The 11,691-nt window shown below is 36.0% G+C and overlaps 1 protein-coding gene across 1 annotated transcript in view; it reads left to right on the top strand.

The window, feature by feature from the left end:
* Cpne3 (copine 3) overlaps positions 1-11,394 on the top strand; it is a 50,682-nt gene extending 39,288 nt beyond the window's left edge. The window contains exons 12-16 of the mRNA XM_010606448.3: positions 1,988-2,042; positions 2,120-2,171; positions 6,377-6,510; positions 7,876-8,112; positions 10,051-11,394. Of these exons, the coding sequence (XP_010604750.1) occupies positions 1,988-2,042; positions 2,120-2,171; positions 6,377-6,510; positions 7,876-8,112; positions 10,051-10,161 (589 nt within the window). The 3' untranslated portion in view covers positions 10,162-11,394. The remainder of the gene's footprint in view (positions 1-1,987; positions 2,043-2,119; positions 2,172-6,376; positions 6,511-7,875; positions 8,113-10,050) is intronic.
* Positions 11,395-11,691: the final 297 nt, after the last annotated feature.

The following is an 11,691-nucleotide window of genomic DNA, read 5'->3' as shown; positions in this document are numbered from 1 at the left end:
TTTTTTTTTTTTTTTTTTTTTTTTTGTGGTACTGGGGATCGAACTAGGGTCCTTGCGCTTGCGAGGCAGGCTCTGGGAGAAAATTATTCTTAAAGTTCTGTAGAAGGAAAAAAAAAAGTCAGAATAGCCAAGACATATTTTGAGAAAAGAACAACAAAAAACAAGAAAGAAAGGAGGTAGAGGAGAGAGGGAAGACCAAGTTTTAGGGTGAGATTATACCTGTAATCGCTCATTCGGGGTTTAGGCAAGAGGATCACAAATTTTAGCTCAGCTTAGGCAACATGATGAGAGTCTATCTCAAAAAATAAAAAGGAAGGAGGCAAGAAAGCAATCAAATAAGTAAGAAATAGAAAAAGAAGTTAAGGGGAATTTTCTCTACTTGTTACTTACTAAAACTTACTTTAAAGTTAGATTAGAGCTAGTACCTGGGCAATGGCCCCAGGCAAACAGGCCAGAAGTAGACTCACAAGTACATAATACATTTGAAATTTCTATACGGAAGAGTTATCATTTTAAAAAGTGGGAGGGATTATAACAGCCACCTAACTGGACAAGAATTGAATTTCAGTTCCTGACTCATCCATGTCAAAGTTGTATAAATTATAGACCAAACTTCTGAACTGGACACCTCAAAACAAAGCAGCTTTGACAAAATAGGGGAAAGTAGTTCAGAACTGATAGAGCAGCCTTGCCTTTCTCAATTCATAGCTTCCATCCCTGGGTCCAAGGCACCTTCTCTAGCTGGTAGGAAAATCTGAAAAGGGCCTGGAAATGATGTGCATTTTTTTTAGAGGTGTGATTTAGAAGCAGCTGACTTACACACATGACAATGTCACAGTCCAACACAGTAATTAATACTACTAATATGATTAATAAATATAATTAGTAAAAAGGAAGCAACTGACATCTCCTTGGCTAGAATTTGCCACCTGACCGCATTGAGCCTAGAGAAGCTGAAGGTGTGCTCTGTAGCTCAGGTGTTCTGTGACTGAAGAAGGAAAGGTTGACCTACTGCAAAGCACTTTCTAGATGAATGAGAAATTTAATAACAAAAGCAAACCTTGAAAGTTCTAGGAGAAAATGTATATGAATTGTTTATAATCTTGCAGAGTCTTAAGTAAGACAGGAAAGGCAGAAATTGTGGAAGATTTTTGTGTTCATATCCATTACTATTAAAAACTATGAAAAGAAAGATATTCTAAACGAAGTTAAAGACAAATTACAAGCCAAGGGAAATATTTCTAACCTGTCATAGGTTGTATCTTCAATGGAATAAGATACATTAAGAATTAATATTCAGAGACTATCCCAGGTAGAGAATTAATGTGTTTGTGACAGTGTTTAAAGTAGCAGAACCTAGGCTGTGTGAAAGTGTGGATGAGGAGCCATAGCCATACTGTGCACTCAGCAGCCATTCACATGATGTTAGATATACAGCTGCAGGTCCCTATCCCTATGCCTGTGGAGGCAAATATTCACACATTTTGCTATAGAGACCTGAGAGTTTTATGGTATTTAGCATTTGTACCCTATTACTGTGGCCAAATGGATGAACATCTGTTAAGTGTCATAAATAAATATTTAAGATAACTTTATCAGTTGAGGTCAGGTTTTACTGCCAAATGAATTTGCTGTAGGCAAATGAAAAAACTCGTGGAATTTAGTGCTTTATGGATTTATTTACACATTCATTTGGTGAAAGGATGCACAAGATTTAAGTAAAAAAGAGTAGATTATAAAATATGATTATAAATTCCATTTTTATAGGATATGTAGACTTTTTCTCCCTGAATTCACAGAAAAATATTTAAAATGGAGGGTATCAAATGTAAACATTAGTTTTGAGAGTTACAGGTGATCTTTGTTTTGTCTTTACACCTTCTAAGATTTAAAAAATGAGCTCATACTCATTTTGTTGTCAGTAAAGATAAAGCTGTGGTTTTGAAAATAAAAACAGTATTTCACTTTTTTCAATTTTTCTTTTCAGTGATAAATTGTTTCCAGCTTTTGGTTTTGGAGCTCAGATAGCTCCTCAGTGGCAGGTAAGATGAAATCATATTTTAAAGCTTTGCTTTCTGGAAAAGCAAAATCTCATCAACCTTCTTTTGTCTTTTGTCAGGTATCTCATGAATTTCCAATGAACTTTAATCCATCTAATCCTTACTGTAAAGGTAAGTGAACAAATAAACATGAAAACTTGAACTGTAAGCCTCACTAAACTTTTTTTACTTCTTTTTTTTTCTTTTTCTTTTAAAACTACTCTATTCCATCTCTAGGTTTTCATTGGTGTCATATTCAATTTTCTGTTTTATAAAGTAGAAAAATTGCACCACATTGTGGTTAGGATGGTAATGATAATTATGAGACAAATCAGTATTATGATATGAAAGTTGTAAGGCTAAATTCTTCTACCTTAAGAGGTTTAATAGAACAACAAATTGACGGTCTTAGACGATCAATAAAAAGCATCATGTTAAAATTATTGAAATAAATTTTCAATAAAATGAGTAAGTCAGTATTAGAAAACTTTTGAAGCTTTTTCCAGAGTAGAAGTCACTCTCTGCAAAGAAAAAGTATCAACCCAAAGTACGAACAAACTGAAGAGCAAAAGATAAATAATAGTGTCGTGGGAAATATGAAATATGTCTCCCAACCTGTTAACTGTGTGACGCATTGAGTTCTTGTTCTCTAGAAATCAAAGAATGAGTCCTAGGAACAACAGAAGTTAAAAGTAGGAAGCTTTGTATTGACAGGAAAGGTCCTGAGGGGCAGGAGGGGTCCCATACGGTAGCCCAAGGACCCTACTTAACAGAGAAATTTTATTGGGTGAAACTGACATGGGCATAACATGGACCACAAACATAAACATCCAATAAGGTTACAAGTACAGTCACTGAGGTAATGGTGGTCCAATTGGGAAGCAAGTCACGTAGTAAGCGTGGATGGAAAGAACAAGGGTTTTCCTAGGAGGCCCTGGGTCCAGAGTACTCTGGTCACCCCCAGGGTGGTTTTTGTCTATCTATACGTCACTGAACTCAGTTCTTCGATGAAGTATGTGGGTCTGGTCATCTTGTCTCTATCTTGAGGCCTGATTTTTTGTCCGACTTGCAGCTGTGGTGTGTTTTACCTTTGTTTGGCCAGGCCCTCTCAAGGACTTAGCCGTATCTGACTGCCTATAATATTTTTACTGAGCTCATCTATCTATAATAATAGGAAACAGGGAGATAGGTCTTTTGCAAAAGAGAAAAGGAGCAAGAGTTGGAGGCAGGGGGAAGGAGGGGAGGGGAAGGAGATAAAAAGGAGATAAAAGAAGAATTAAGATGTGTTAGGTATATATACCAACTCCCTAAAAGGAATATAATCATTATGTACTATATACATGTACTAAAAATAAAGACATAAATTAAGTTCAAATTTATACCAAAAAACCCTGCAATAATGTTTTCAATTACTATTAGGGATTATGAGTAAAACTATTGTTAAGAGCTGCCACCAATTTTGGCACCGGGGATTGAACTCGGGTCCTTGCGCTTGCAAGGCAGGCCACCGAACCGCTGAGCTAAATCCCCCGCCCCAAGAGCCGCCATTTTGTATTATAAATTTAAATTGCAACTTAATTTAACAGCATAATGTATTGATACAGGAAAAAATACAATTAAAAATTTAAATCTAGTCTTTATGCAGGCATCTCTCAAAGGAATAAACCTATAAAATATTTTTAAAAGAATTTTATAAATATTTTTTAAAGAACAAAGAATAGGTGTCTCATGTCCAGTAACATGTTTCTCGTACCTTATTCTGTCAGAAGATCGAGTGGGTGAATTAACAAAGATTTGAACTCTTATAACAAATCTCTTCTGTGCAGAAAGCAGGAGGCAGGCATTTGTCTTCTTTCATTCATTTTTTTCCTTTGTACCTCAAATGTGCAAATGCTTCCTCCTTTTTACCACATTGAATCATCAACTACAGTGTCAAATCTCCCACTAAATGAGTTTGGAGGAAGAGAGGTCAGAATCATCATTTAAAGTTCTAGACAGAAAGCTAACTTTCTATGAAGGATGATTTTAACAATTACAAAATGTATAGCTCTCTAATAGAAGAAGGTATTTATTTCCTTTTTATTGTGCAATATTCCTAGTATGGAAGAATCTGAACCAACTTGTTGGAGGTGTTTTGCCTGAGGGTTTTCTCCTTTGTCCTGTGATGTTTTTCACTAAATCATTGTTCCTTTTAGGCACTTTTGGTGGCTGGTTGTGACCTCTTTTAACCCTTCTTCTTTGAAACAGACTATTGTTTTTAAGAAATATGCTTCATGCTTATGATGAAATTGGAGTAGTTTGTGAAATACAGGTGATTTCATGACAGTTTATATTAGAAATTCATTTACTCTCAGTAATACGAACCCATCCATGGACTGCTCACCAAATAGCTTTTTTACTTTTGACTTATGGTCTAGAAAAAGAATCAATTTAGTTTTAGATAAAAGGTATTTTATGGGGAAAAAATCCAGCAAGGCAAGGATGTTAAAACATCCTTTTTAAAATTAATCATTGAATTTAGTTGTCTCACACCTCTTCCTTAAATGCAAAAGAAGGATATTTGGCACAATTCAGTTTTAGTTGTGGAACTGAAAGCTCTTGATATTTGTGAAGAATTTGAACTAGTTGTTTAGGTTGAAAAGCAAGCAGAGATGATAGAAATGGAAAAAAAAATAATTGTTGTTATAGCTATTTACTCAATTTTTCTATAGGGTATGACTTTGTAGTGGGAGATCCTGCTTCTCACCAGTGTTAATCTTTTGTTACTACTAGACTGATTCCTACTTATAGCATCACCTTATACATGATCATCTCTTATGTTCTCAAAGGTTGTTCATAAGACCTGACACAGAAGAGCTCTTTTCTGTGTGTAGTACTCGGGGGTTGAGCTCAGAGCTTTCACACTGAGTTCCTCCCCAGTCCTTTTTTATATTTTATCTTGACAAAGGGTCTTGTTAAAGTCCCTGAGTTACCCAGGGACTCAGGTTTACAATCCTACCTTGGCCTCCCAGAATGCTGGGATTACAGGTGTGCAGCACTGTGCCTGGCTTGGAACTTTTACAGTGTAATAGGAGAGAGTTGGCCTTGTGTAGCTTTTAAACCAAAAATCATTCTTTTCCTTATGGATCGATTCTCCTGGACAATTTTGAAACAAGAGACCATTTTGGTTTACATTAGAAATTTGTTTGTTTTTGTGGCAAATTTCCGTGATGCTCTCAGGGAGTGGTGTGGGAAATCCTGTAAGGTTTCTAGTATCCTACATGCATCCTAAATTCTCTGTTATCCAGAACATATTCAGTAGGGATACAAGTCCCATCAGTAGTGCTTTCTTCCAGCAATGACAGTCAATGTTCACTAGGTTTTGCTAGTATAATAATTATAATAAAAGGTCTCTAAATCTCAATGGAGTGTAAAGACAACAGTTTATTTATTCCTGCTTACTTTACATGTGGCTAGATTGCAGCTCTGCTCCATGTTTCTTAGTCTGGGACTTAGGTGAAGGAATGGCCTTCTCTGGGATGAGCTGCGTCCATGGCAGAGTGAAAGGGCCATAGAGCTGGAGCGAACAGGCAGTAGTTCTTGAAACATCTACTTGTGTCATGTCCTCTCACATGTATTGGCCAAAGCTAGTCCAATGGCCCTGTCCAACTTTCTTTTAATAGCACTCCAGCAGGTACAGAGGCAGAGCCTCATAAATAAAATGCAATAAATAACCTACAAATGAATATTTGGAACTAACACATCACCATGCCTAATCATTAAGTTATCGAATAAACATTTATGTTTATAACTAGAAATAATACTGGTTTTATAGCGATGTGGTATTTCTGTAGAACCTTTGGCCATATTCACAAATGACTTCATTTTGTCAGTAGTTTTCTCTTATTGCTCATCATCGGTTGTAGGATGCAGCACATTTTCATGGTTCTCTTTCCATCAGCTGCATTCAGAGTCACATCAAAATTGACAGTGTAACAACTGTGTAAACTAAAGAATATATTTTATTTTGTGATGCCATGGATTGTACTTAGGGCTTTACACATGCTGGGTTACTCTACTGGAGCCATATGCCTGTCCTACACTAATAAATATTTGACTAAGATGAGAATACGTGATTTCTTCTGGGGAGGGCAGAATTTATAGGTTTTTGCAATGAAACATTGCTACACAATTTTGTAATGTATAGCTTAGAGCAACTCCTGAGTATAAAACTAGACTATTTAAGGTACTATCTGTTGCTATGTAAGTAAATTAGCCAGTATTACGAGTTATCAAGCTGTGCTTGTTTTTTTTTTTTTTTTTTTTTTTTTTTTTTTTTACTGTTTTTGTTGCTGTAGGAATCCAAGGCATTATAGAGGCATACCGGGCCTGTCTTCCTCAGATAAAGCTCTATGGACCAACTAACTTTTCTCCAATCATAAACCATGTCGCCAGGTTTGCAGCTGCAGCCGCACAACAGCAGACAGCTTCTGTAAGTGCTCTGTGGGCAAGGGAGGGAAGAATGTGGAGTGGTGCTCTTGGTGCCAGATTTCTATTTATTTGGTCTGTCACAATACAGTCAAGAGCAAGAAGTAGTGTTACAGTCATTGGTTTTGGAGTACTATCTGTTGTTGTTAAATTATTGAACATTAAAAATAGAGTAACAAAACGGTGATGGCATTGATAAATTTTTTGTGTATGACAAAATACGTGAAATAATTAACATAAAGGAGGAAAGATTTGTTTTGAATCTCAGTTTGAGAGGGTTTAGTCCAAGGTCACTTGATTCTGTTACTTTGGGCTTTTGGTGAGGCAGAACATCATGGCAGGTGTGGGACAGCAAAGCAAAAAGAAAAGAGGAGCAAAGAGAGAGAGGGTGATAGAGGGAGTGAGAAAGGGACCAAGGACATGGTATACATTTCTGGCATACTTCTCCAGTGTCCTCCTTCCTCCAGTTAGATCCTGCTTCCTAAAGTTTCTACCAGCTCGGATAGCACTACCACCTGGGGACTCAGCCTTCAACACAGGAGCCTTTAGGGGCTGTTCCTCAAGCCATTCCAGACTCTTACCTGTTGCTGTGGTAGGAGTGCTTGCTGTACTAAAGAGGTTTAAGTTAGCTAACCATTACCAGTTGAACTTGGATACCAAATCTCTCTTAGCTCTATGCACTCAGAATAAGAAAGGGGAATCTACCTCATACAGTTGAAAGAGTTAGATAAGATTATTCATATAAAGTGTATAGTGCCTAACTCAGAGTAATCACTTAGTTAACTACTATTAACTACTACAATGTTAACTACTATTCTAAAGCTTAGTCCATTCTAAACTTAAATGGCCCTAAAGGTGAAGTCACAACTTTAACTCTCCAAAAATTTTTATTAAAAGATGACAACATTGAGAAAGATTTATGGCCTTAAACTATGTCCCTTTTTAAAAAAAAAATAATTTTAGTTTGGTAGATAGTTCTACTGCTTCCATATTTAATTGATCTTTTGAAAATGGAGTTGCCACTTACTTGATGCATACATTGACATATCTGATGTTTCAGTTAAATGAAGGTGTTTATTTTTGTGCTTATGGAAAGGTTAATCTTTTGACATTTAGATGTCTTGCTTCTATGCATTTTGCCAGCTCTTATTTTGTGGTGTGCTGCACTTTTAATCAACCTACAGTTTTTGTAAGTGTCAATTTCCTTGTCGTCAGAGAATTGTAAAATATTTTATGCAGATGATATCCTGGGGAGACAGGCACGGAAAATGAGCAAGAAAGAGACTGAGGGGCTCATCAAGCTAGAGATATCATTAATCACTGCTTTTTTAGCTTCACCTTCTCAGTGGACATATTGTCTTTTTCTCAGCAATATTTTGTGCTCTTGATCATTACCGATGGTGTGATCACAGACCTTGATGAAACCAGACAAGCTATCGTTAATGCTGCCAAGCTGCCCATGTCCATCATCATTGTTGGAGTTGGAGGAGCTGACTTTGGTGCCATGGAGTTTCTGGATGGCGATGGGGGAAGTCTCCGCTCCCCAAGCGGCGAGGTGGCCATCAGGGATATCGTCCAGTTTGTGCCTTTCAGACAGTTCCAGAATGTGAGTATCATTCTTCCCTGTGCAGACACAGAACTTTTACAGTCTACAACCAAGCAGTTGAGTAAGTGTGCAGAGTTAGGAGACGTGAGTGTCATCTCTTTTGTATATGGAAGCTCTCATTGGATTTGGCATTGTTTTATCTTCTTATGTGTTTCTTGTAATCTGTGTGATAAAGTATTAAATTGGTATTGTTGTGAATGTCTTCATATACATTTTATCTTTAGCTTTGTAAGAACGGAAAAGCACTCTCTCTACACAAGAATATGCTGAATTTAGCAAGCTGGAGGTTGGTTCAATGAAAATGTCTTAAAAGACTCTTTTTTCCCAGTTGGCTTCACTTGTAACACATTGTAGAACCAAAGTACAGAATCACAACCAGGATATTTACATAGATATAATCAAGATACATCACCATGGGGGATTACCAAGGATCCCTGGTTTGCCCTTTTATTTCTACATCCATTTTCCCTCTACCTCTCTCTGCCTCTCCTTAATCTATGGAAACCCCAAATCTGTTCTCCATTTCTTGTCATTTCAACATAAATGGAGTCATACAGTTATGTGACCTTTTTGAATGGACTGTTTTCTTTTCAAAAAACATGTATGGGCTTGCTGTATCATTTAGTCCATTTAGTCTTTCTATAAGTCAGTGTTTGTGTTAAAATTTCTACAGCTGCTTTCCATTTTTTTCACATTGAATTCTTATATAGAAAGCCTTGTTAATTGTCCTTGTAACAACTACATAGAATGTCACTTTTTATAAATGATCTATAAGCCCTAGTAGTATTATTATAAATGAATTTTTAACATTACTCTTGGTATTAGTTGCCATTGAAAAGAACATGTAAAAATATTTATAATGGTATATGAAATTTAATCTGATGTGTGGAAATTATAAAAGTCACATGCAGTCTTAATGTAGATTCCGAATATTGGTCTTCTCAAGTAACCTTCATGCATAGCTATCAGTTTCTATAATCTTACTGAAAGCTATTTGAAGTCAGTTTACATGTATCCCCCCTTTGTTGCTGAGTAAATTTCATGTTGATGTGCCACAGGGTACTTAATCTTTCACTTATGGAAAGACCTATGGGCTTTTTTCAGGTTTTTAAAAATTATATACAAAGCTGCTATAGACATGCTTTTTTTAGAACTGAGTTTTTATTCCTCAGGGATAAATATCCAGAGTGGAGTCGGTAGTTCCTATGGTAGTTGCACATTTATTTATTAAAGCAACAGTCAAACTTTACCAAAGTGGTCATACCAGTTTACATTCCCACTAGCACTGGGAGGAGAGGTGAGATGTGTGAGATTAGAAAGTGGTAGTGTTAAGGATCTTAGTGACGATGAAACAGTTCTGTATCTTGATTGTTGTACTTATACACATCTTCCCAGATTATAAAATTACATAGAGTTACACATACACATACATGTGATACATATACACATACCACACATGGGCTTGTACCTAAATCTAGTGAATCCAAATAAGGACTGGGAATTGTACCATGCCATTTCCCTGGCTTTGTTATTATGCTATAGATGTATAACATGTTACCTTTGGGAGAAAATGGGGAAGGGTATATAGGACTTCTATTTTTGCAACTTGCTATGAGTATATGATTATTTCAAAATAGAAAATTTAAGAAGTTAATACCAAGTGAATGAAAGACTCATATTTGAAAGTAAAAGAACAACAAATCATCAAGTGTTAAAAGGCTTGCTCAAGAGGACTTGACACATAGGCGGGATAATAATAGCAGTCATAAGTAACATTGATTACTTAGCTTGTTCCATATTTTGTTGGCTGTTTTGAGATATAAGCCTTGGAACTGAATTACGCCTTGATTAACAGCTGTTGAGGTATTCCTAGTCTTTTATCAAAAAGCCAGTACATCTTCACTGCTAATTGTCACTTTGATTTTTGTTTTCCTGAAGGCTCCAAAGGAAGCACTTGCTCAGTGTGTCTTGGCGGAGATTCCCCAGCAGGTGGTGGGCTACTTCAAGGCGTACAAACTCCTTCCTCCCAGGAACCCAGCTACCAAATAAAAGGAGCTGTTACCACTGCAACAGAATTGTTATGCTGCTGGGAAACAGTACCATCTCTTACATAAAATCATATATCTGTCATTTTTTGTATATTTCACCCCCTGCATTTATGATGTAAACCTGGTTCTTTATGGCTTTTATCTGTTTAGAGAATATTTTTTTGAGGCGAACAGTGCCAAGTCTATCTTTGCCAATCAATCCAGTGATTGTTAGTAATTTACAGTAATTGCAGTGAGGTTGTTTGGATTAGAACCTAGTGTGGGGAAAACTGATTTTTGTTTGCTTTTGTATGATGCAAATACCATTTAAAATGTCAGTAGAAAGAATGAAAAATCATTGAGATGAAGTATTTTGCAGGTTGCTATACATTGTATGTAGTAAATGTTTTACAAGCTTATGTCCATACTATTGATTGAGAAAGCTTCTTAAGTTAGAGTATTGATTTTCCTCCTATATCTCTATATTCAATCCTTTTCCTTGAAGTAAAAGCTACCTTTACTTGGCACCTGATTTTTTTATATGCTGCACAGTTACAAAGCATCTTGCACTCATATGGGATTTGTTGAAAAGGAAAGGTAATTGTTCACTTTTTAAAATATATGATCAACAAGTAAAAAGAGTCTCATGTAAGTATGCCATACTTATTTGCCTTTCTTGATTTTTAATTTTTTTTTGTAGAATACTGTAAACATAGTTGGAATTGACCTTTCTTTTCGTTGACTGAATGTGATACTTGGGATTCTGTGCATGCATAGATTGTAGGTATATAGGTTGTCTTAAATTCTGCCTTATTCATTTATTTTAATTGAAGTTTGTTTGCTAAAATGCTTAGGATTGCTTTGTTCAGGGATGCTATGAGGACCAAACATATAAGGTGAAAATTCATAATTCCATCTTCTTTAATAAATGACTAATTTTTTTTAAACAGTAGCTTTTATACTTTTCCTGCTAAGGTTCCATATTTTAATTTGTACTGATTTAGAGATTTTTCTCTTTTTCAAAAAAATAACATTTTTGTCTGATTTTTAAACTCATCATATTGGTTATCTATTAATCAAAGGCCCTTTTTACGTTTTAGTTGTGCTCGCTTCATCACCACATATACATGTTAGTAATGTGCTATTTTCTAAGTCTGGAATTTATACAGTCAAGTATAAAACCTGGTGTAACTTAAAAACAACAACAAAAACTTAGAATGGACTTACATGTTTTTTTGTAATTTTAATTTTTTTTTTTTTTTTTGGTACTGAGGATTGAACCTGGGTCCTTGCGCTTGTGAGGCAGGCAGTGTTACCACTGAGCTAAATCTCTGGCCCTTTTTTATTTTATTTCCGGTACTGAGGATTGGACCCAGAACCTTACTCTTAGCACTGAGTTATATCTCCAGCCCTTTAAAAATTTTATTTTAATACAGAATCTCACAAAGTTGCCCAGGCAGGGCTTGAACCTGTGGTCTTCATGCCTCAGGCTCTTGAGTAGCTGGGATTACAGCCATGTGCCACTACCACCTGGCTTTAATCTTGTTTTTTT

The sequence above is a fragment of the Fukomys damarensis genome, unplaced genomic scaffold (assembly GCF_012274545.1).
Source record: "Fukomys damarensis isolate Sample0158 unplaced genomic scaffold, DMR_v1.0_HiC HiC_scaffold_5, whole genome shotgun sequence".
Taxonomy (NCBI): domain Eukaryota; kingdom Metazoa; phylum Chordata; class Mammalia; order Rodentia; family Bathyergidae; genus Fukomys; species Fukomys damarensis.
The sequence above is the reverse complement of the archived record's forward strand: the minus strand, read 5'-3'. Positions and strand labels throughout refer to the sequence as shown.